The sequence below is a fragment of the Xenopus laevis genome, chromosome 9_10L (genome assembly GCF_017654675.1).
Source record: "Xenopus laevis strain J_2021 chromosome 9_10L, Xenopus_laevis_v10.1, whole genome shotgun sequence".
Lineage (NCBI taxonomy): Eukaryota > Metazoa > Chordata > Amphibia > Anura > Pipidae > Xenopus > Xenopus laevis.
The window spans coordinates 72,379,463-72,405,968 of NC_054387.1; the positions used below are offsets into that span (position 1 = coordinate 72,379,463).

A 26,506-nucleotide genomic window follows, 5' to 3' on the forward strand; every position below is an offset into this window, starting at 1 on the left:
CACTTTATATATGAAACTTGCGAATCTTTCTTTCATTTTCCACTTTTATTTCTTAGCGAACAGAAATATATGAAAAAAACATAAATTAAATCTTTAAATACAATAAATTTACAGTAAACCTTGCATTAGCATGAATTATACTTAAGTATTGTACAAGTCTATGCTACGTCTACAAGTTTAAGTTTAATAAAGAGATGGCATGTTGTTACAACTCATAAATACAAAGGAAGAATATCCTGCGGCTCGGGCCCCCCTGCGTGCCTCCGGGGGGAACAAAGGGGCCGGATCGTGTGGTCTGCTTCCTATGTGGTTGAGTAGAAATCGCCCCCCCTCCCCTGCCGCTCTCTTATTTACCCCTTGGGGCAGTGGATGACGCGAGCAGTGTTGGAGGGGCCCGGCGTGCACAGCAGCCCCTACCTGGTCCTCCTTTCACCTGCCCGAACTGTGCTTCTCAAACAGCGGGGGGTGACTATCTCTGCTTCATTACTAGTGGTAGGTCTACAGAACCAGTAGCTAGTGTCATTACATGATATACACATCTCTGCAGAATGAACTGTTAAAGGGGTTGTTCACCTTTGAATTAAATTTTAGCATGATAAAGAGAGTGATATTCTGAGACTTGGCTTTCCTTTTTATTTGTGGTTTTTGAGTTATTTAGCATTTTATTCAGCAGTTCTCCTGTTTGCAGTATCAGCAAACTGGTTGCTAGAGTATAAATTACCCTAGCAACCGTGCATTTTGACTAAGAGACAGTAATATGAATAGGAGAGGACCTGAATAGAAAGACGAGTAATAAAAACTACAATAGCAATAAATGTGTAGCCTTACAGAACATTTGTTTTTAGATGGGGTCAGTGACCCCCATTTGAAAGCTGGAAAGAGTCAGAAGAAGAAGGCAAATAATTTAAAAACTATAAAGAATAAATAATAACTAATTTAAAAGTTGGCTATTCTATAAAATATTTTAAAAAAATAACTAAAAGGTGAACTGTCCCTTTAAAGAAAAAATCTTTTTGACCTTAAACTGATAACTATAAGAGCTTAATTAATTATCCGGAAAATTAATTTTCAAAATATATCTATCCATACCTGGGAAGTGCAATTAGCAATTTCATGCTCATGGAATGAAATCAAGAAATCTGTAAACATGGAAACGCTTAAGAACCATTCAATTCCACAATAAAATTTAATTCAATATACATAATTGATTTGCTTTTGATTTCCAAGTGTTAAAGACAGAACTAAGAGGACAACCACACCTTAATTTTTCCATTTGTACTTGTCTGATGGAAATAGAAACAGCTCTAAGTACCTCACATATATATATATACATACATACATACATACATACATACATACATACATACATACATACATACATACATACATACATACATACATACATACATACATACATACATACATACATATATATATATAACCTGCCTAAGTGCTACTTGATCTTGCAAATATATTCTTGCTTTAGCTGTTGTTTCAATATGGCTGGCACAGAAGTGTATTTATCACCACCCATTGCCTCCCTATTGTATTATAATCATATAAAAGGAAAACTTCCAAGGATATCCACAGCCAGACATCTCCATAATAGGAATGCTTATTAATATGGACAATCCCATAGGTCAGAGAACTTCAGACTTTTTGAGTTTAGTCCTTCTTTTTGGCACTATCTTATAGTTCCAGGGACATTCAAAAGAGTAAATAATTATTCATCCACAAACTTCACCCTGATTGTCTTTCATTGCTTTTTGGAGGACCACTGCCTTGGTTTCCTTTAGTAAGTATAGAGATTCCTTTGAACTAAGCACAAGTCATAAGTGCAAAGAGGGTATAGTGATCCTTTAAATATATGTTTAAAATTTTAACATGCATGGCATGGTTTTATATTTTAGATGTTAAAGATATTCTCAATTAGAGGTACAAAGAACTGTATGGTGGCATAAGGCTGTAATGTAATTTGCAATGTAAGATCATAAAAACTATTGGAAATAAAAAGTAACATTTCAAACATAATCCTCATCGCTATCACTGAGAGCATATTTAAAGACTGGGAACTTGATTGGCAGTTCACTCCACTTGTTGTAGGTGTCCTTAGTCATTTTCTTATCATCATATTTAACTACAAAGTTACTGATTTGAAGGCATGGTACTTCGATTCCTTTGTGTACCATCATTGTCCCCCATGTCTGTAAAATAAAAGAGAGGAAGTAATGAGTGAATTTCAATATATACAATGGCAATGGCAAAAAGAGATTAGTAATGCAAAGTTCAACCTTTCCCACAATCCCTAAATTATTAGAAAAACAAGCAGTAGTAATTAAGAATGGTGTATTTAACTGATGCCCACTTTATAGAAAGACAAGCAGTAGTAGTAAAGAATGGTGTATCTAAGTTATCTAATTGTTAGATAACTTAAATACACCATCCTTAACTACTACTGCTTGTCTTTCTATAGAGTGAGTATCTGTTAGATTCTAACAGATACTCACTTTATAGAAAGCCAAGCAGAAGTAGTAAAGAAAGGTGTATCTAACAGATACTCACTTTATGGAAAGACAAGCAGTAGTAGTAAAGAATGGTGTATCTAAAAGATACTCACTCTATAGAAAGACAAACAGTAGTAGTAAAGAATGGTGTATCTAACTAGATATTGCCATCTATAGAAAAACAAGTATTAGTAATCAAGAACGGTGTATCTAGAAGATGCCCACTCTATAGAAAGGCAAGCAGCAGTAGTAAAGAATGGTGTATCTAACAGATGCTCACTCTATAGAAATAGAAGCAGAAGTAGTAAAGTATGGTGTATTTAACCACATAGACATTGTAAGTAAACAAGCTCTACAACATCTATGTGATTCTCAGTCTTAATGAATGCTCCATACTTTAGCACGAGTTCTGTACAAAATGTATTTCCACAGCTAAAAATACTACACACATCCACATACTCAAATAAGTGCAATAAAGAATATGGTACGTCAAGCGGCAACAAGGGATAAATAGGAATGTCCTATTGTGATGAAAAATGTATTTAGTAAGCTGTATTCAGTGTTGTGCACCTTAGTAAACCACGATTACATTACCAATGTTGTACTTACTTTTCCACATGCCTTGCAAATTATGTCACCGTTTATTTGGTAATCTGCAAACTTTTCTTGCAATGTTTTATTTGCTCCTTTACTATAGAGGGTTCTAGAAATTAAGAAATTTGATGGAGAGAATTAATTATTATCTCTATAGTATATTACAAGATCTTTTTCATTTGGTACTGCGTAGGAAGGGCATAAGACTAGAAAGGGTATGAAGGATAATGAAAATCCACAAGAAAAGAGTATGAATATAAAAAAGAAGATGGAATACTGGGGTATAAAATGATAAAAAGGAAGATGGAATGATAAATGAAGAGGTGGTATAGAAGGATCAGAAAAGAGAATGGGGCTCATTTATCAACATTGGGCAAATTTGCCGATGGGCAGTAACCCATGGCAACCAATCAGATTGCTGCATTCATTGTACTGCTTGCAACTGGCTTTAAAAAGCTAAGCACTGATTGGTTGCTATAGGTAACTGCCCGTGGGCAAATTCGCCCAGTGTTGATAAATGAGACCCACTATGTGATAAAAAGAAAAGAGGATGAAATGAAAAGAGTAGTGGTGCTTAAATGGGAATGGAGAGGTGGCAATGATAGCAATGGAATAATGCCTCTGTCATTAGATAACCACCAAAACAAATATTCTCCTGTACTCAGCAACAGGCAGAATGTTTCACCATATAAAGTATAATTATGCTAAATTTGCCTTGGTTTAGCAACTCACGAAACACAATCAGCATTTAGTTTTTACTAGACTGGTGGTTTGCTGCTGAAGAATTTCTGATGGTTCATTTCCAAGAATTCAAGTACTTAAAATTAAAATTAGTGGGAAACTAGTGTAAATTACACTTGAATATGGGAACCATTTATTTATTGGCAACTGTATCCAAGGGGCAGATTTATCAAGGGTAGAAAAAGCTTTGAAATTCGACCATCGAATTGGAATACTTCGACTTCGAATATCGAAGTCGAAGTTTTTTACATCGAATTTGGCCATTTGCGGTCAAAGTAAATCGGTCGATCGAACGATGAAATCCTTTTTAATAGAACGATTCTAAGTATTTCATCCATCGATCGAACGATTTTTCTTCGACTTCAAAAAACATATTTTTTCCCTGCTAACGATGTATTTCAGACCATATTGCCCAGCTGCTTTTTTGTAAGCTATTTGCAACCGACTAGCTGCGGGCAATGGCCAACCAGTCTAAGAGGTGCATACAAAATCAAGAAGACTAAAAGGTTCAGTGTTAGATGCTCCATTCCAAAAACAGCATCTCCTACAACAAAGCACTTACTTGAATTTCTGAGATATATTAACATGATGAGCGGTTGCTATGACCTGAATGTCGGTCCCACAACACACTTGCTTGGAGCATTTCTTGCAGTGGAAGGTTACCAGGGAAGGCTGACTCTGATATACTTTGATTGTTGCCTTCTTTATCTTCACTTTTTTCTCCATGATGCTTTGAATTTGAAATTCCTCAGTCTAACAGATAAATGTGACATTATTTTTAACTTTTCAACTATCCTTAATACAAAAACACTTTACATTCTGTAATGAGTCCTAAGTCATCAGCAGGTATGTCTGGGTCTACTGTATTCCCACTTTCACCTCTAGAAGATCGTACATTTTTAGTGCAGTCCCTACCAGAAGCAAATGATTAACAACTGCTACCTGGCTGGTATTTCATTGGCCCAGCTGGTATGGTATGTTATCTATAGGGAATAAAGACTACAAAGCTGCAAAAAACTCTAACCGTGGTGCATAGCAAAGACAGAATCATTTAGAACAGGTCTGTCCAACAGGAGAACCTGGGTTGGATGCAACTAGAAGTCCTGATTTGGATGTGGCCCTCCAACCCTGATGTTGCTGGATAACACCAGCATGAACAATATGTTCAGATATTTAGTCCATCAACAGTTGGTGAAAATATGACAAAATATAAACCATACGTTCATTAACCTTAATATATAATGAATGAGGGATTGCATTCACTGCACCTCACTTCAGAATTTAATATTAAATCATTTTTATTGCTGGGCACAACTATCCTTTTTGCCAGACTAAAAAGGGAACCATTGAGCAACCCTGTTATGGAAGATTTATATCTCTTTCAAATACAGTAACTCTCAAAAATAAAATATAAGTTATGCAAAGCTAATACTGGTACAACAGAAGTGTGAGTATTACCTTTTCAAAATAATCTGCTCGCTCCATCTTTTGTACTTTGGCAATAGCTTTATGCATCATCTCTTCTTTATACTCATTAACACTGTCACGCTCAATAGCTCCTGATGAACTGGGTGCCACTAACACATAGGAACTATCGTCGGCTCTGGCTCGGCCACGTGCCTAATATTGAAAAGAATCAAAGTTGTTACAATTGTACAGTAGTGATTGCATGATACATAAACCATTTGTGTAAGCTTGGGTGGATGGCCAAGAGCATTCCCTTGAGGAAATAACATGATACTGATTTGTAAACAAACCAGCGTGCATAATCATTTGCATAGAGTCTAACGCGGTTAGACACCTGGTTTTAATGTCATAGTGACAGCTGCAGCTCAATTGTGTCAGTGACAAATAAGAACAGAACGTTTCATTTATACATGATAGACTGTGTTTTTATTGCTTGTGTTAGTTAAAGTATTGTCCCAAAAGAACTGCAGGACAGGCCCATTATTTCTGAACACAATGACAATGTGGCACTGTTTTTGAGTTTTCCCTATATCACTGGCTTAGATAGTGAACATGTGTTTAAACCTTGCCAAGCTTTATAAACAAACTAACATTAGTAAATTTTGTGAGAGAATGCTATTGCCGGGGAAGACAGTTAGGGGCCGATTCACCAAGGGTCGAATATCGAGGGTTAATTAACCCTCGATATTCGACTGGGAATTAAAATCCTTCGACTTCGAATATCGAAGTCGAAGGATTTTAACGCAAATAGTTTGATCGAACGATTGAAGGAATAATCCTTCGATCGAACGATTAAATCCTTTGAATCTAACGATTCGAAGGATTTTAATCCAACGATCAAAGGATTATACTTCGACCAAAAAAACTTAGGAAAGCCTATGGGGTCGAAGTAGCCCAAAAAACACTTTGAAATTCGAAGTCTTTTTACTTCGAATCCTTCACTCGAAGTTAGTGAATTGGTCCCTTAGAGTTTGTTCACCTTTGAGTTAACTTTTAGTATGATGTAGAGAGTGATATTTTAAGACCGAGATAAATAAAATAACAGGTTTAAATGTGACCCCATTTTCATGTCTCAAAGTTTCTGAATATATGAAGGTCAAAAACTGGAGGACCTTATGTATTTTAAAAAACAGTGACTTTCTAAAGGTTTAGGTTTTCTTTAACACTACTGGGGCACACACAAGATTCTGTCCACTATCCATCGGGTAGGGCTGAAATTAGAAGAGGTTTAACATACCTGTACCATAGCTATTTCATTTGTGACCAGCCCATATCGAATAACAATATTGCACTCCTTTATATCTAAACCTTCTTCTGCAACGCTTGTCGCAATCAGTAGATTAAGTTCTCCAGTGCTGAATTTATGAATGACTTGCTTTTGCTCATTCTAAAATTTGATAATGACATTGTTAGAAATTTAAACGTTAGCAATTCAACATTTCGAATATCAGTTTTGATGATCCTAATATATGTCCTTTTCAATTTGAGTGGGTAGAAAATGTTGAGAACCTTAGATTATGCTATTTCTAATATTGTCTTAGTTACATGCTGCATTAGTACTTCATTTTAAGGTAGAGGTTCATATATTCAGGGTGAGGAACATGTAACACAGCATAAAATAATTCAACTGCTTTATTCACAGCATGCTGCTTACTAAACATAAACCTTCACCAACATGTTAGCCACAGATTCTGTACAAAAATACTACTCTAGTTGGAAGACAACCCTACATTCCAAAAAAAAAGGAAATGTGATTTTAGCCTCGAGGATTGCCAAACTGGTATACAGATGGTCCATAGTGGAGAATAGTTACTCAAATTGTTATTCTTCCTTTGCGATTAGCAGAAGAGATTCACTATATGGATCTATATTAGAGCTCAACACTGCCCCAGTAGAACCATAAAGAAAGATAAGTGACTCAGTGCTTCTTCTGTTACACATACAATGCAAACATGCAAAGTTTTTGTGTACAGTACAGACAGGCAAATAATTAATTTCTGAACTACAAACACAAGACCTCAATAAGTGCTGATAGGGCATCCCCCAAGAAGAACCTCCTATTGGAGACCTACACATCAAGGGGGGCATTTACTAAAACTCTAATTTATCTCATTTTATTAAAACAAAGATGACCTAACTCCCATCCACAAATTTAACTCATTTATCAAGAAAACAGATTGAAAAAGTTGGTGCGGGAAAAGTTCCAACAAAATCGTGCGAAAACTCAAATCATACAAATTTTGTGAAACAAAAGTTTGTCTCTCGATTTTTCAGATTTGTCATCTGAAAATCATGACTTTTTCAGGTTATCGTATGAAAACCAGCGCAGATCACAATGTCAAGAAACATCTTCGGGGATATTTTTAGCCACCTTGGGGTATAATAAATCTGAAAGAATTTGAGGGGTTTTTTTTCCTTTTAAAAATCTGAGTTTTCCCCTTTAAAAACTCAACTAGAAAAAATTAAGGTTTAATAAATAAGCCCCTAAATGTAGCACGTGTGCTTCCATTTCTGTATGGTTCTAGCTCTGCTACACCCTGCACATGTTCATCGCATATTGCATCTGCCAAGGAATTTGTCCTTGCTGCAATTCATACCTGAGTCATTGGTTTAAAGTCACTGTTGTGTCCTGCTCCAATAAGGTAACTGGATCGAATACCCACTTCTGTAAATTTATCATTATCGCTGATCCATTGATTTAAGGCAACAGCACTCTGACGGGTCTTGGTGAAGATAATGCCTCTTGCTTGGCGATTCCTGGTGAACTCTTCCAGCAACGATGACCTGAGTGTATTTAGATTCTCATTTTCATAATTGGGATTTTCAGCAATTGCAGTAAGTTCCTTTATATTGTCTGTGTGGGCAATTCATAAAGATAATACATGTTAACTTGACAGCAAACAAAAAAATGTCAAAGTCCTTTTTTTGCTTAAAATGTCAGCAGCCCAGATCTTGATTGTACAGTATCTCCAGTGGCCAATGTGGAGATTTGTCATCTGCCATAAAAATGCTCGACAAATCTCCAGAAAATGTGTCTCCATTGGAAGTAATTGAAATTGCTGGTGGTAAAACCAACGCATTGCTTTGTTCTTCCAAAGTCAACATATCACAAAATCGCCTGAAGTTACCTCCTGAGACAACTTCGGGTGATATGTTGGTTTTACCGCCAGCGATTTCAGTTATTTCCAAGAGAGACGCATTTTCAGGAGATTTATCGCAAATCTCCCTATCGGCCACTGACCTTAACCTTCAGAACTCAAAGGGCAAAGGCACACAAGTAGATTTGTTTAAGGGTGTAAGGGAAATCAAACTTATTCCGAAGATTTCCAACGTGAATAAGATGGCGCCCGTGAACTCCGATGCCTGCATCTGCACCAAGGGTAAGTATACCGTTAGGGGCTTTTGCCCGGGGTAAAACATAGGCTGGTGGGAGGAGGGAGGGGGGTCTATGTAGGGTAGGGGGGGTAGGGTTTTTTAAAGTTTAGGGTTGCATTCTCCTTTAAGGAATGGTGATCAAAATTATGGAAAACCTCAGATCCCAATATATCCAGATAACTACACAGCTGTACATCATGTCCTATTCATTGGAATTTCAGGAGCTAATTTGATTAAATGATAAATATTAACATGACTATGAAGATTTTCATTCATCCAGGTCATGGTATATCTAGTATAGGTCAATCTAAAAACAACTGGATTTGCTGAGTAATCAATGAAGACGTTTCACTACTCATCCGAGCAGCTTCTTCAGTTCAACTGACTGGTGTGGGAAATTTTCGTCATATAAACTCTTCCACTAATCCAATCACAATGACACATTGTAACTCTTCAAAGAGGTGACATCTGAAGAAATTCACAGAGGTGTTGATTCTGTGTAGTTGTGATAGGATTATCCAATGTGTCATGCAACTCCTAGATACAGGTGTTACTTGTGAGAGTTGCACGAATGGATGTGTGAAGTGTTCAGAATCCGCCGGGGTACAGATGTTAGAACAGCATTGTATGTAGCTACATACAATGCTGTTCTAACATCTGTACCCCAGCGGATTCAGAACACTTCACACATCCATTCATGCAACTCTCACAAGTAACACCTGTATCTAGGAGTTGCATGACACATTGGAAAATTCTATCACAGTAACTACACAGAATCAACACCTCTGTGAATTTCTTCAGATGTCACCTCTTTGAAGAGTTACAATGTGCCATTGTGATTGGATTAGTGGAAGAGTTTATATGCCGAGCACTTCCCACACCAGTCAGTTGAACTGAAGAAGCTGCTCGGATGAGTAGTGAAACTTCTTCATTGATTACTCAGCAAGTCCAGTTGTTTTTAGATTGACCTATACTAGATATAGATAAATATTAACATACCGTAAAATAAGTCAATTAGGAATCTGTCTGTTTCGTCAATGTTTAATGGAGCTACTTTAGCTGAACCTTCGTTTAACAGAGTTTTCCGTTTTGTCTCCTCTTCATAAAATTTGCTGAGGTGTAATAAGGAGTCAGTCATGCGAATGGTGTCATTAATCTGTAGAGCGTCATTGTACTTCCTTAGATGTTCTGCACACACGTGTTCCTTTCGTTTTTCTTCTTTGGCAGCTGAATTCAATGCAGAAAAAAAAATAGGTCAAGTCCTCTTTTACAGAAAATTTATTCCTACTCCTTTCTTTTGAGTTTAGGGATATACTGTACCTGTCTTATCTGTCTGAATAACCCATTGCTCATATGACTGACTTCCATGTTCAGATGTAGCATACAGCATGCTATACTCCTCGATCTTTCCCATGATCTCCTTTATTTTGTCTCCAAATGGATTCTAAAAAAAAAAAATCACGTATTCTTAGGGACAATAAGAAGAAAACTCAAGCATTGGCATTACCTGGACCACAATGGTAAATATGTTTTCCTATAAATTTGATAGATACTCTTTATTGGTGCCTCTCAGCATGATACCCTATGCAGTGTGGTTAGGAAATGTCTGGAGAAAATGTATAACTGTTATTAGACACCACTGAATTTGGGTGGTCATTTATTTATAAATATAACCAACAATAATATGTTTTAAACAGTCTACTAAAAGCTAGAAAACGATAGTCAAGATTTCATTGGTTACTATGGGTAACTGCAATGGTGTAATTCAGTAAATATGTTAATAAAACAATAAAATATGTTAATAAAACACCCACCTAAGTTTGGGCGCATTTTTATGGTGATAAAAGATCTCTGGATACATTATAACAGATAGGAAACTACTAGTGAAGGATACCAATAACTATCATGTCATTTCAAATTATTTAATTTTTTTCTGCTGAGGGTCCTTTTTAAGCAGCATCTCTGAATGACACAATGACCTAAATACTTCCTATTCTATCTCATCACAATTTACACCTACATCATGATAGGTAAATACAATAAAGGAAACAAGGAGAGGATACCAATAATGTGGATGTCAGTTCAAATCAATTTATGTCACTTTTTCTGTGCTATGGTCCTATTTACGCAGTATTTTTGAATGGCAGGGTAACTCAAACACTTCTTAAAGCATATTAATTTGACAGTCTTTTAAATGTAGCCAAAGTTGTACCTTCTTCTTTTCATCTGAAATCTTGACCTCCTTGTATGGATCTTTCACTTGCTTTCTCAGCTGATCTGCATTTTCTTGCACAGTCATGATATTGTATGCATCCAAGTTTGCACATATCTGATGTAGCAAAAATAATTGTGTTATTGGACACCAGCTGTCTTTTGGGTGTAATCAGTAAATGGGATATAAACCTCCAAAAAAAAAAAAAACAATCCCACTGCACCCACTGCTCTCCAAAGCGAATATCTATACATATAAGATTCTCCAATGAGAATTAATGCGCACCCTGTCATAAAAAGTGCCATGTTGATAGTTGTAGGATGAACCTGCTTCCCTGTAGTCTTTATTAATAGGTAATAATAAAGGTTGTAAAGTCTGCTTCTTTCTAGTAACCCTACATCAACCAATCATATGTTTGCTTTCAAACAGGCATCCATAAAACACTACATGCTAATTGGATGCCTGAGTTTATTAGAACTGGTGCAAACATAGCAAGCTGTTATAGAATAAGCTGCTCGGATGAGTAGTGAAATGATTACTCAGTAAGTCAGTTGCTCTAGATTTACTTCTACTAGATATACCATGACCTGGATTAATGAAAACCTTTATAGACATAGAGACTTTCATTTTACATCAGGTAATGTCAATGATATTCACATTAACTTAAAGTACATCAGGGAAAGAAGAGTTTATGGTACAGTTGGTGCTCTGCTCCTTGTTTATCATTTATCTGGTTAATTCTCTACAGTTGGTCTGGTTACTGTTTGAAGGTTGGACCCACCAAAGCTTTTAAATGTTCAGGTGCCCACCTCCAGGATTGTAGGCACTTCTACCAAACACCTTCTTCAATCATGCAGTAAGAACAAAACAACATTTGGGTATTGTACTCTTACGTGCTTTATATTGCACCAATTAAACTACATGCAATTGAAGGTAGTACCCATTGTTACATAATTTACTAACTGGTGAAAGGTTTTTGTTCACCTAAACAGCCTTATGCTGTTTTTGGAAGTTGGATTAGTTGATAAAATCAAAATGATTGACTGGTAAGTAGGACTTTCAGGAGATTAGATTTGTAATTCATTTTTAGTCGCCTACTTTGGAAAGCTGTTCAGTGCAATAGAAAAGCTTTATGGAAAGTCATATTACACAAAACCTAGTACCCTCAGAATATGTTCTTCTGCCTTTTTTCTGTTTTTGGCCCCTCCTACACCTGGCGAAGCTGTAAGTCCAAGTATTTGAGGCAGTGGAACCTCTGCCTTTTGTGTCTTTTTGTTCCTGTTATTTAGCCTTTTTTGTTTGATGTAACGGATCATGATATTATTGTACACAGCATCCTTCTGGGTGTGATGACATTCATCAATTATAATGAGGGAGAAATCTGCATGGAAAACAACAAAAAAGCTTTATAAATTAGAACTGCCAGCATAGTATCAGTATAAAAAGCAGTTATCACACAATGAATTTAAAATAGTTTGTCGTACCAGATAGTTGGACCCCCTCCTCTTCATCCTCAGATGCTTGGATGAGAGAATTCTCCAGTATCTGAGCTGTACATATAACAACATCATTTTGTTGAACTACTTTACTGAATGAGATCTTCAGCTGGGAATCCCCACTTATTTTAGTGACTTGATAACGATCCTTTAGGAAAGGATAAAACTCTCTGCGGTAATGCTGCTCCACTAAAGGCACCTATAAGATAAGAAACATATATTACCCATATTGGGTTTTATGGCAATAAAAGCAAAGCATATCTAACCACAGGTTGAGCTGTAAATATAAAGCAGGTTGAGCTGTAACTATAAAGGCACGCCACAAACTAGTTTCCTGGTATAAGATAGAGTGGCTTTCATATGTTTTATACTTTACTGTAAACTAATGGTAGTGTACTTCCCCTTTAAGCCTTCATCCCTGTGGTTGCTGTACAGCTACTGCGTCCATCCTGCTGCTGGAGAACATTAGGAACTGTAGTCCAGCAATAAGAGGTGAAAGCAACACTGCCATGGAAAGCTTAATAAGGATTAATTATATCTTAGTATGGATCAAGTACAAGGTACTGTTTTATTATTACAGAGAAAAAGAAATAATTTTTAAAAATTTGGATTATTTTATTATAATGGAGTCTATGGGAGATGGCCTTACCATAATTCGGGGCTTTCTGGATAATGGGTTTCCAGATAATGGACCCCATACCTGTATTTATACCCTTTGATAAATATTCCTCTCAAAATCTTTTACACGGGAATGAAGAGCAAAGTAGTTCCCATCTGACAGTTTCTGTCCACAGTAAACTCTATTTTCTTGCTTTTTTCTATGCCATATGGAACCTAGTGCTACTTATATAAAATGATTGGCACTTGAAGCATTAGAAACACTTTTAGTTGAGTCTGTTATCAGGTGTTATAGTTTTTACAGTTACCTTGTTGACGAGTACGATTGCCTTTGAGAGCTGGCCGTTTTCCCTTCGCTTACGTAGATGTTCCCGGGTAATGTATACCGCCACTCGAGTTTTCCCACTGCCAGTAGGAAGGCATATGATAATATTCTTTCCCAACAAGGCTGGCTTTGCTACTTCCATTTGGTAATTTCTCAATGTTATTTCAGGTACTGGGGATGCTCTGCTGGTAGATGTATCTTCTTGTTCATCTGCTATATAAGTGATTATTATATTGTTAGTTTGAACAGCTCCATATTAGGAACAAACTGCGATACGGGTTATTGTTGTTAATTTCCAAGCTCTCAAAGGTTATCGTCCAATTTTAAGTTACTATAAACCTTCCCCAAATCTGAGTTTGTTTATAGCTGAGTTTTGTTTAAAGCTTTTCAAAGTAGGCATCTCAAGTGAGAATCATCCATACTTGTGCCACATTCGTCAGACTTCTACTTGGAGAATACGAGTTAGAAAAGGTATTTTTCAAGCTTTGTTGCCTTAAATGGGTAGCAAACCCTGCTTCACTGCTCAACCAAACTTTACTTAGTTGCCGCTGGACTACAAATCCCAGAATAATGTAACATATAATGAAGGTTAAGGTATGCTGGGAGCTGTAGTCCAGCAACATCAGGGTTGTATTATTAAAGCAATATTGCACAATAAAACTTTTCCGAAACGTTTCCACAAATCTCCACAGCCAGCGACTGCATTAAAATGCAAAAAAACCTCCAAGGAGAATTACAGCTGATCAGTGTAAATCTGGCTTCATGTTCTTTGTTCCTGCATTTGGAGTTAGTGTATAATGGAAGCTTTAAGCACAGTTTCCCAGCACTGAACAAGGCTGTCCTTGACCCCTATGCCTGATTCCAGTGTAATATAATGAAGCCAAAAACAAAATAAGAATCTCTATATGTAAGATAAGAGCAAGAAGCCAGACAGTGCTGGGAATCAACATTCTTATTGGTCAATTCATTTGCATTTATGAAGTGAAGTTTTTGATCAGTCGAATTATGTTTTTCGTCAACTTCTATAGAAAACTAAGGAGCACTGTGGGCCACCATTATAGTGGGGTTTACAACTATTTCTGAACTATCACTGCCATTCTTATTTAACCTTGATAAAATGGGGGCAAATGCAGGGAATTTTATTCCAGCTACATCTGTGTTCAACAATATTGCTGAGGAAGTTGTATGTCCCCCAATAACATAAAAAGCATTTGTAAATAATTGACAATGGCTCTTCTGCTTTAATCGTAAGAATACACAAATACATACTGTATTTCTACCAAATTAAAAAGAAAAAGTTTTTATCAACAAAAATTGTTAATACAAACAGCACCAAAAAATATTAAAATATATTGTTTTGCCCTATGCTCAGGAAGCTTGTGTGCCCTTGCAATGTCTGGTGATCCTGATGATCGATCTTCAGTGAGGAGATATGACCTTGCCTAATACTGACAGGGTCAGAAGGATCAGAGCTCATTGAATGACAAATGCCTTGTACCTACACAAAAGCTGTCAGCCTCCACTGTGCACTGACATTATCCAGCACTGAGCACACATGGCTTCTTTGGCCTTAGTGATTCATTACTATCATACAAGGCAGCATTGCCTCCCTGCACCTTGAATTGTACAAGTGTATATTTTCATCTAGAACATTTTATGCCATTTATTATCATGCTTTATTTATATAACGCCAACAAATTCCATAGTCCTTTCAAGAGATTTTACATCATTCCCCTCGCTCCCTGACCCAGTGGAGCTTACAATCTAGGGTCACTATCACATTCACGCACACTATGGACACTTTTTTCAGATGTCAGTTTACATGTGTGCATGTTTTTGGAATTGAGCACCTGGAAAACATACAAACTCCTTGCAGAAAGTTCCCTGGCTGGAATTGAACCAAAGACTCCAGAACAGCAATGCTAACACAGTGCCACCAAAATCCTGTTTGCTGCACCAAACTGTTGCTGGAGGGACTGAACACTGAAGCAGTCCTAAAATCTGCCCTTCTGATTATAGTAATATGCAGTAGTATTCTCCATACAGAAAGATGACTGACATATGGAACTGCTTTTAAGTTTGAACTAGCAAGTTAGGCAAGCCGAAGAGGGGAGAGTAAGATTTTTATGGAGGGTTTAAATCTCCTTTAAATGATATTCAAGCTACTGAGGCACAGTTGTTGCCTAGCAACACTTAAAACAGGCAGAATTACAGCTCTGGCAGTGGACATATAACTCTAGCATTGGCTGCACAAATCTTGGGAGACAGTTATTCCAGCTGTGCAGAAGGGGAAAACATAAAAATGTGTTTTTTGCCTTCCCTGACAATCTCATGTATAAAGAAGAAAGAGCAAGGTAGACAGAGCAGACACGGCCCTACTGCATTACCACTGGTCCTGGAGCCATTGGTCCTAGAGAGCGGGGGGGCAGTGTTGCTTTTTAAAAAAAAAATGCCCCCCACCAGTGCTACGCTACCCGCACCGGGAGGGAGCTCCAGGTGCGAGCAGCCATGTCTGGTCACTCGCATGCGAATAATGAAAATTTGCCACAAATTGAAAATGATGCACATGTGCGTGACGTCACATGCACGTTATGCGCATGCGAGTAACATAACATGGCTGCTTGCACCAGGAGCTCCCTCCCGGTGTGGGTAGCGTAGCGCTGGCGGGCATTTTTTTAAAAAACAAAACTACTGTTATCCCCATCCGGAATGCGGGGTCTATTAGCCCGCACCTTTTGTTGGGGATAACATTTTTACCCAACAGGTTCCCTTTAAGAATCCATGCCTGTTTTTGGCCCAGCCTAAACCCCATTTGTTGGGACATGTCACTTTGGACTTGACTTTAACATCATTGGAAGCAAAGGAAGAAAACTGTGGAATGTTCCAAACCTAGCACTGGAAGGAAAACACCTTAAATGCTGCCTGTATAGACATAAAACTCCAATATAAGTATTCCCTAAGCAAGATTTAACCGGAAAATCGAAGGGAATAACGACTATTTAACAGTGCACTGAAAATGAAAATAACTTGTGGCTATTTCAACACTTTATGAGGCTTTGCTCATTTTGGAAACGTTATATATATTTCACTGTTGATGCATTCATTTGAATGTACATTTATTCTGAAGACAAACTCTCAGCTCCTAGAAGTTTTGAAAATGTCATCAAAATCTTTCTCCAAAAGCAACAAACTTCCAGACAGATTGCACAAGCAGAAAGCTAGGCACAAACCCATGAATCAGAGGAAATGGGCTTTTATTTTTAGGCTCAACCTCAAAGCTGAATAAGCAGCCATATTATAATATCATATACAAAGATCAGCATGTTCAGCTGCTTAGTGTGGGTTAAAGTTAATTGCTATCAGCACAGGTAGGCAGAATACTGAAGGTCTGTCTTGCTATTTACCTGCATATACCTAATGAACATTTCTTTGGAGGGACACTAAACCCAACCATTAGGACAGAGACACATGCTCAGATTCGGGGAGATCGCCCAGCGACAAATCTCCTCTTCTTCTGGGTCGACTAATCTCCCCGTACTGCCTCCCGCCAGCTAGAATCTAAACTCCAGTTGCAGGAACAAATAACATGGAACTAGATTTACACTTACACTGATTCTCATTAGAGGATTATTTTACAGATGCAGGCTTTAGAGAGCTGGGGAAAAGACTACAACCCTGATGTTGTTGGATTACAGCTCCCAGCATGCCTTAACCTTGATTATATGCGTGTTGGAATTTGTAGTCCAGCAACAAGTGTGGATGAGCAGTGCAATACAGTAAGGTTCAGTGTCCATTTAAAAGGGGAGCAGCCTTGGATTGGCATGACTGCTAGTTTTACATTTAACACTGTGATTGGGTCAGTAACTTAACCCCCTGGCTGGCCAGCCAACATAGCTGCTCAATACTGCTGGGAAGAAAGTATGATATTATCAGTGTGAAAGTAGTAGTAGCTACAATTATGAAACTGCTGCTGAAAAAAAAAGTTATAAATTGCAGGCGTGTTCAGAAGAGGTTTAGTTCCCCTTTACTAAACAAACTGAATATTATAAGCATACAATGTTAATACAACTAGTGCATGCGGAGATTTTCCAGTGAAGCATTAATAAAACATTTAATGATGTACAGAAGGCAAAATTCCAACTGCCAGACATGGAAAATGATTTCGTACCTGATTCGTTGCTTTCAATTTCTGTGCTGAAATTTAACTCGGAAGCGCTTGTGTCCAAATCTGTAAGTGAAGAGTAGAGCTCCATGAGCATGAAGAATTTGTACATGAAAGTATAAATCATGTCTGTGCTTAGCCAAGCAGTAACATGTGCAGGAACACAATCCTAACCGCAATGTTCGCAATGGAACAAGTGAAATGTTGTAACTATCAAGCCATTTGGCATTTGGCTTTGGCAAGAGTGATTGGCCTGGATTCATTTTTTACAAATCATCCAGTGTTATTATCCTTTATTTATGTAATGTAATATTCTGCAGCACTTTACAGAGACATCAGTCCCTGCCCCCTTGGAGCTTACAGTATAAGGTCTAAGGTCATATTCTATAAGAACATGCAAAAAATGCCCTGCCTGAAACCTAGGGCCCCAAACACTTCAATGCTAACCACTGCAACACCATGCTGGCCCATCTAGTACTTACTGCTTCAGCCCTGGATTTGAATAAACCAATGGGAACATCTAAGCAGATGTGTCTGATTAATAAATGTGTACTCCAATTTCATAAACGTTTGTTTCATAAAAATTTGTACCAGGGTGGCACTTTTACAGTTTCAATTTTTTCTGCTCCAGTTTACTTTCCCCTACTACTTCTACTGTCAGGATTGGCAGCATATTGAAAATGTTGGTCCCTCTATAGGCAGCCGTTGTACAAATGGCTTCTGCAGGAACTAGAGAGGAGGTAAGTGGTGGGGGTTTTCCTAAATGCTGTAGATGACTGACTGTACACCAGCACCATACTAGTATATAGTCAAAGCGTGATATTATATCAACAAATTTTAGATATTTCCACAAGGGCACCCAAAGTACTACCAATGTAAAGTTGCTACAGACTTATGTGTCTTGTATTAATTTGTATTAAGATTTATATATAAGTTCACTTCCCTTTGACTTCAATTTTGTTATATTTTACAATAGGGGGATACATAATTCCTTGTATACTGTATTTTTTTTTTTTTTCAAGACAATTATTTTGTTCACCGTGGTGCTGTCAAAGCATGAGTCAGTGAGACAATAAGCTATCTTGTGCCTCCGAATTTACATTCTCATTAATGATGACTAAGATACAGAATAATTTGTGCACCCTACAAGATGAGACTCAAGACAAATTTCTGCACTGTTCGGGAGTCCAATTGTGCAGATGTCGCCATCTACTGGAGCACATTGTGATCTTCAATTTGAGTTTGGCTGCAAGAATTTATATACACTGAGGCATATTTATCAGAAGGTGAAGCAAGGTAGGAGTGATTTGTATGATTATTAAATGAATTACAGATAACCATTTGATATCTGAATGAACAAGATCTGCTGCCCTTACCTGACACAGCAGAGCTTCCACCAAATGAGGTCTCGGCTAAATTGTTTTCACATTTCACATCATGGTTTCCAGGCTCGTGGTTTCTCACAACAACTTCAAAAGCAACGGAGGAATCATCAGCTCCGTCTGCTGTCATCCTGTTACCACTGCTCTCTGTAATAAAACAAATAGAAATATTCTTAAGTACAGAAGCTGTATTATTATATTTTTAACTGGGTCTATACCTCAAAGAATAGGGCTTGTGTTGAACATTTTTTTTATTTTGTTAATCACAAAAATTGATTAGTTTCTTTTATTTCTTGATCTAAACAGGGAAAACTCCTCCATGTTTTGCTTTAACGAGTTAAATAGATTATTAGATTACTAGATTAGAGTATGCAAATAATCACCCTGCATAAGGGACTTCTTATATGTAAGAGAACAGTCAAGGAGTAAAGAGAGTGGGTAATTTATACAGAGCTCATTATCTTATTTAAAAAAGCTAATACAGAAGAAACAGTAATTATGAAACTAAAGCACTAGAAAATATCAACATTTAGATTCAAATTACTGTATAAGCAGAAGATCTATTTTTGGAGCTGATGATAGCAGTTAAATGGTTTAAGGGGACCAGTCATGCCCAAATATATATGTTAGTTTTACAGGGCATAGTTAGGAAAGCCGAATGATTAGAACATTTTTTACAAACTACAAAGCACTGCAAAATAAATATTTTCCCTTCTCCAAAGGCCAGTTGCAGAATGAATGCTAAATTATCATTCAATGAATTGGGCATGACTGGTCCCCTTAAATCTTGCAATGTGTATACCCTGCTCATTGTTCATTATCACAGTAATACTAGTTACAGGGATTAAAAACAATGTTTCAAGAATGGACCATTTAAACAGCACTACAGCAGCCCTTTTGATGTTTGATTACAGTGTAAAAGTGATAACCAACACTGCACAGTAATCTCCCTGCGTTAGATTGTAATGAGATGATTGACATGGTGGAAATCAGCAGAATTGTCACTAGGGCACTGTCTTGTATTTACAGTTCATAAGGGATAGTACCAGACCAGATCAGACCAGTATCATTCAGATATTGACTGGACAAGGTGTAACATCAACCAGGCCAAGAATTGAACTGGCAGTGCAATGCAGGTCCCCTGATCAATTGTTGGTAAACTGCTAAGTTAGAACAAACTAATTTGTCCCCCCATTTATCACTCACCTGCATTTTCGTCAGTGTTGGCTCCTGTTAAGTAATTAGCAAGCCCATTCTGACCCATGTTATGCAATACATCCAAAAACTTCGAAAACCAGCCCTGTTTTCTGATGATTCTGTTTAGGAGTTCTCTGCTTCCTTGTCGATCTCCCTGCTGATCAGTCACAAGATTGATCTGCAGAAATTTCAAAATGTTAACAACATTTTTACACATTTTTCTATTTATTATTTTTTTTTAAAGAGATTCTGTCATATTTTTTATAGTGTAGTTTTTATTTCTAAATTACACTGTTTACACTGCAAATAATTCACTCTACCATGTAAAATTTCATTCCTAAACCAAAAAGTGTATTTTTTTTTAGTTTAGGCAGCCATCTCAGGTCATTTTGCCTGGTCATGTGCTTTCAGAAAGAGCTAGTGCTGCACTATGGAACTGCTTTCTGACAGGTTGATTTTCCTACTCAATGTAACTGAAGATGTCGCAGTGGGACCTGGATTTTTAAGGCTAGTGACACACGCTAAGATTTGGGGAGATTTAGGCTAGTGACACACGCTAAGATTAGGGGAGATTTAGGCTAGTGACACTGGCTAAGATTCGGGGAGATTTAGGCTAGTGACACGATAAGTATCGGGGAAATTTAGTTGCCTGGCAACAAATCGCCTCTTCTTCGGGCGACTTATTTCCCCAAAAAGCCTTCCTGCTGGCTAGAATCGAAATCGCTGGCAGGATGGCACTCAGAGCTCTTCGTTTTCCTAAGTCGCCTGAAGTTTTCTCAGGAGGCAACTCTCCTCGAATCTTAGCGTGTGTCACTAGCCTTACTAATGAGTGCTGTTCTTGGGCATTTTGGGGAGATTTGGTCGCCTGGCGACTAATCACCTCGTCTTTGCGGCGACCAATCGTTCCAAACGCATTCATTTTACGAAGTCGCCCGAAACTTCAGGCCACTTCAGAAAAATAATCGGCGCGTGTGATTAGCGCCAGCAATTTTTAATTTTAGCCGGCGCAGAGTGAGGGAAGGCGTTTGGGGAGACTGGTCGCCGCAAAGACGAGGCGATTAGTCGCCAGGCGACCAAATCTCCCCAAAACGCCCAGTGTGACCTTACCCTTAGATCTACCAGGGAGTTGTTATCTTGTTCTTAGGGATGCACCGAATCCACATATTTGCATATGGAAATTAGAATTCGGATCCAGTTCAGCCATGCACAAGGATTCAGCCGAATCCAAATCCTGTTGAAAAAGACCAAATCCTGGCTGAATCCCAAATTCGGTGCATCCCTACTTGTGTTAGGGAGTTGATATCTGGTTACCTTCCCATTTTTCTAATGCTACGCTGCTTGGGGGGGGGGGTGATATCACTCAAATTTGCAGTACAGCAGTAAATATTTATCAGAGCACAGGTCACATGACGAGGGGCTCCTGGAAAACTGACAATATATCTAGGCCAATGTCAGATTTTAAAATTAAATATTAAAAAATCAGTTCTTTTGAGAAATGGAATTCAATACAGAATTCTGCTGGAGCAGCACTATTAACTGATGCGTTTTGAAAAAAAAAAATGTTTTCCCATGACAGTATCCATTTAAAGGAGACATTTTGTGTAAAAAAATAAGAATGTACCAGTGCATTATACCCATTTAGATATACGGTAGATAGCTTAAAAAAAGTAGTGATTATCAAATTATGTATTATTAAATATTTCTGCAAAAACCCTAATAATCCCTCCCTTCCCATCTACTTCCTGCTCCCTGAATTCCCAGGCTGTGCAGGGGAGCCGGCGGCTCTCAGCTCACTGCACTGTAGGACAGGAACCAATCAGCAGCTAGCAGGACCTGATAGGGAACTGAAACCTGTCTGTGCTTGTGTGACTGCAGGGCTTTGATTGGCTGTCCCCCTCCTACTGTGCTTCTGGCAGGGACCGTTAGGACACACCCACCTTTCATTTGAAACACAGGGACTAGAGAACATCTATGGGGAGCTCCACTAAAGTGGCAATCTTTAGATAATATTAATTTTTAAAAGCAACACCATATATTACTTATAATTGCCTACAAAATTAGGGTTTTTTCATTTATCTTATACGTCTCATTTAATATTGGGTAAATGCTACCACGGTCCCTCCAGCTGTGGTGGAATCTACAATTCTTTGGTACCTGAAGAGTGGTGAAGGATGCTGTGAGTTGCAGTCTTGCAACAACTGCAGGCACAAAGTTTGGCCATCACATTTATATAATATAGTTCTGCACATGGACTCTGATAACAGCACCCATCATACTTTGCTGTGCTCTGTCTGGCTTTTGCTGAGTTGTAATTCCAAACTGCTAGGTCTTATATATATCTCTCATTCAAAAACAGCTTGAGAAGGAATGCAAACAACTTAAAGGGACACAAACCACTGCTGCACTGCACTGCTCAACTACACTTTCTGTTTCTAGACTAAAAAAAAAATTCCAGCATACTTTAACATATTTTCAAGGTTAAGGCATGCTGGGAGTTGTAGTCCAGCAACATCAGGGTTGTATCATTCTGGAGCACTGGGACCTGCAGTAAGCTCCTTGAATATAGTGCTGTCTGTATTAGGGAGCACTCTATCCATTAGGGTAAGGCAGGTGTTGGCACCCAGACATCCTCCCTCCCACCCAACAAACTTGTGCATCTTTCAGACATTTGGTAGGGGGTTAGGACAGGGCTTGTCTGAGCCTCCTGATGCTGCGCTCTGCTCCACACGCCACATTATTAATCCATCACATGAATCAGAGTGCAGCGTTCTCCAGGGAGCAAATGCTTGTTAGATGAGGGGTTTGCTCTTGGGCTCCTTATTGCTCTAGCACAGTGATCCCGAGCAACATATTGCTCACAAACCCCTTGGATGTTGCTCCCAGTGGCCTTCAAGGTAAGTTTAGTTGCATAAGAAACATATATTCTGCCAAACAGAGCCACCTGCAGGCTGCTAGTCCACATAGGGGCTGCCAATAGCCAATCACAGTCCATATTTTGCACCCCAAGGAACTTTTTGCATGCCTGAAAATTCCGTTGTACGGGGCACCGTGATTTCTTATGGCGGCCCTGCACCCATGGCTCATATAATGGTTGTTGTTCATGGGGAACTATTTTGAAAGTGTGAGCTACTTCATTTTCCTTTGCAACCCAACCAATATGGCAGCTTACATAGCAATGGCTAAAGGGGTTATTTGCAACTGTTAGTGCAGTTGCGATCATACCAATTTCCCCACGTTCAGTGGTGAGAATTCAGGTACTCAAGGTATGTCAAAAAGTGTCCCTTGTATTTCTGTGCAGTTGGGTTCTGCACTGTTCAGTCCTTCCTGTTCCAAATTGAGCTCAGTTGTTCTACTGACAACTGCAGAGGAAACATGGAAATAGGTAGGTAGGGGTCCTTTACGAGCATAATGCAGTGAGCAAAGTTTGTTCCCATAATGCAGCATTTTGTTCCTAGAATTCCTGCATTGTTGCCAGGATCGGCCCAAGCCGTCCGGGTGCCCTAGGCAAATCCCCGTGTGTGCACCCTAGCATTGGGGAGGCAGTGATAGTGAGGGAAGCAGCAGAGGGGAGGTTAGACCAGCAGAAGGAAGTAATTACGAACTAGAAGAAGGCAGAAGAGGTACCTACACACTGCCCCCTATTGTTGTGCCTACCCCTAGTTCCAGTCACCAATGGGAAGATGCACCTTATGCAATTGTGGCCAGTGCATTAAAATTATCTAAAATTAGAGCAACTGTAGCATGCAAGTTAAGTGTGCACCCTATTCTTTCAGCACAACTGAGCTGCAGCAGACAAACAGATAGACAGACATACATATAGACAGACAGACAGACAGAAGAGAGAGAGAGAGAGAGAGAGAGGGATAGTAAAGGTCAGATCAATCAGATGAGATCCTAGACAGATGTGGACTGGCAGATTATAGCTACAGACAGTGTCGGACTGGCCCACAGGGATACCAGGAAAAGTCCCGGTGGGCCCAGGTGTCAGTGGACCCTCATGCTGCTAAACTTTTGGCCTATTTCATGGTCATTCCCTATTTCAATGAAAACAAAGGCTAAATAGATGGAATAATAGATTATAGTATGTAAAGAAAAGAGACTAGGAGAATAGAGGTTGAGTGAGGAGAGGAAGAATAATAGCAGTGAGAGTGGGCCCCTGGTCTACGGTTTTTGGCTGGGCCCCTGGTGTCCGACACTGGCTACAGATAGACAGACTGACAGCCCTAAGCATCAGTAGAAGCAAACTCACCACAGTCACATCTTCATCGTTGCAGATGCCTTTTTCACGACAAACATCGGCCGTTTCTTTAGGACTGATTTTAGTGACCAGCTCTGGGAAGAGGACGATAAGCAGCTGTTCGTAGTAGTCGCATGCAGCTTCCAGAGAGGGGGTCGGACGTTCCTCGGAGAGGTACGCTGCAGCCTGGGTACAATGCGAGTCTTTCAGAGCCCGGACAAATTCCTCAAACCAGCCAGATTCCCTTGGGCCCTTTACTATGAAATCTAACAGCAGCCTGGTCGCTTCCTGGTCCCCGAAATGTCGCGCTTTGGTCACGATCTGATCCCTAATGTCCCTGCCCAGCGAGGTGATATGGTCCAACACCGGCACCACCTGGATGTACCTGACCAGCCGAGCCCTCACACACTCAATCAGCTCAATGTTCCGTGCGTCTTCATTGTTGTTCTGGGGCATTTTCACTCCGGATTAACCACAGTCGCTAAATGTTCAGTGCCTGATATTATTCCAGTGTTTGCTACAGCGACAGTGCAGGATATTCTGTCTGTGCGACTGTGTCCGCCTCCTGCTATTTATATTTCCCCTGCTTTGCGCTTTCGGTTTCGTTTCTCTGACATCTAGAAAGGGAATATTAGCTCTGTAGGGGAAGTCCAACCCCTGTTTATCCAGCTGGTTCCTGCAGTCGCACAAGGAAAGCTGCAATTGACTGGAGGGTAGGGAGTGATACACAGTAATAACAGGTTACTAACAGGGCACGCCCCATGCAATGGGAGCCAACTTCAGCATTGTTTCTTTTCTCACTTTCCTTTCATAATCAGGAATCGAATCTGCAGGGCTACAGAATATTTATGCCCCCTTGTTCAAACTCCCAACTGTCCCGTTTTTTGTGAGGGATAGTCCTGCTTTTGCTATCTCAACCCGTCCCTGCTTGTTACTGAAATGTCCCTGCTTGTTACTGAAATGTCCCTACTTTCTCTTTCATCTCCTGCACTGAACAGCCAGAAAAAGATACAAAGTTTCTAACTTAATTGGATTTTGGCCAGAAAGCCCACAACAGCCACCAGGTGTACAAAGCTACTTTTGCAACAATTTTGAGATGAGCAAATAAGTAATTGTAACAATTAAGATAAAAATGTCTCTTGGGAGACTCACAGCTTAAAGGGCCATTCACCTTCATTAGCAAAACTGTAATAACTGAAAAAAAAACCAGTAATATGTTCAAACTTTCATAACCTGCCAAATTTTGTAAAATGAACATGGTAATTAGGGGGTGTTGCCACAAAAATGCATGGCAACTCTTTTTGTCCCTCTTTCTATTTCCAAAATGTTCGGAGTGCAATGAATAGGACTTTTGCTACACATGCTTCCCCACACCACAGTAAAAAAGCCAAACAGACATCAGCTCTAAAAATGGTAAACCCCCTGCACACAAGTTATAAAAAGCCATTCATGTTCAGGGCCCCCTTATAAGTAGAGTTGCCACCCGGCCGGTATTTTACCGGCCTAGCCGGTAAAACACCTGCCAAGGCCGGGGCCGGTATTACAAATTTACCGGCAATGCATTTGCTGGTAATTTGTAATACCCTTTAAAAAAAAGCCCCTGGCCTGCCCCCAATTCGCAAAGATTGCAAAGCACTAACCTTTTTTCCAGCGCTGTGCGGTGTTGCTCAGCCCCTTTTGCGGCAAGTCACGTAGCCCCACCCCTTTTAGCATCACGGACCGCCCCCTTTTGGTACCCACCCCCCACTGGCCTGTAAATTTTTTTAATAAAGGTGGCAACCCTACTTATAAGTTAAAAGAAAAGCATTGTTCCTTAGCCAACCTAAAACAGAAATACCTATAATCTTACAGCTAATATTAAGATTTGGTAAAATTGCAGGATTCCAGATTAATTTGGACAAAACCGAGGCACTGCAATTACATCATTCAGACCCTACAGACTGGCTTCCCTTTTAAAAAAACAACACACAGCATTAAATACCTATGAATTAGATTACCATCACACCATAAAGATACATATACATTAAATATACAGAAAATAATAGATAATATCCAACAGGAGGTACATCAATGGAAACACACTAACCTAACATTTCTCGGTAAAATACATTTTATTAAGATGATCTTTTTCCCCAAATTATTATTATCCATATTACATAAAGGCAACAGATCTAAAGAAATTAAACCAAGCATTTT

At 38.9% G+C, this 26,506-nt stretch overlaps 1 protein-coding gene across 2 annotated transcripts; it reads right to left on the minus strand.

Moving 5' to 3' along the window:
* Positions 1 to 1,167: 1,167 nt before the first annotated feature.
* ifih1.L (interferon induced, with helicase C domain 1 L homeolog) lies at positions 1,168 to 25,075 on the minus strand. 2 transcript variants are annotated; one of them, XM_018235847.2, is made up of 16 exons: positions 24,323 to 25,075; positions 20,083 to 20,251; positions 18,871 to 19,023; positions 17,501 to 17,560; positions 13,316 to 13,542; positions 12,378 to 12,588; positions 12,057 to 12,274; positions 10,894 to 11,010; positions 10,002 to 10,125; positions 9,681 to 9,908; positions 7,904 to 8,160; positions 6,544 to 6,693; positions 5,298 to 5,459; positions 4,402 to 4,592; positions 3,114 to 3,207; positions 1,168 to 2,204 (listed from the first exon to the last, which is right to left on the minus strand). In XM_018235847.2, the coding sequence occupies exons 1-16, from the start codon at positions 24,764 to 24,766 to the stop codon at positions 2,022 to 2,024; spliced, it is 2,988 nt and encodes a 995-aa protein (XP_018091336.1). In that variant the 5' UTR covers positions 24,767 to 25,075; the 3' UTR covers positions 1,168 to 2,021. The 2 variants fall into 2 exon arrangements, with proteins under 2 accessions (XP_018091336.1, XP_018091335.1); XM_018235846.2 differs by having other exon boundaries at positions 13,316 to 13,545; positions 24,323 to 25,074.
* Positions 25,076 to 26,506: the final 1,431 nt, after the last annotated feature.

What these genes read in the sequence shown, in the direction of transcription:
- ifih1.L (XM_018235846.2), bottom strand. Translation starts at nt 24,766, where the DNA reads ATGCCCCAGAACAACAATGAAGACGCACGGAACATTGAGCTGATTGAG. An exon ending in GAGCAGATTATTTTGAAAAG is followed by an intron (nt 4,593 to 5,297) that starts GTAATACTCACA and finishes TTTATCTGTTAG; the next exon opens with ACTGAGGAATTTCAAATTCA. An exon ending in TTTGCAAGGCATGTGGAAAA is followed by an intron (nt 2,205 to 3,113) that starts GTAAGTACAACA and finishes TTTATTTTACAG; the next exon opens with ACATGGGGGACAATGATGGT.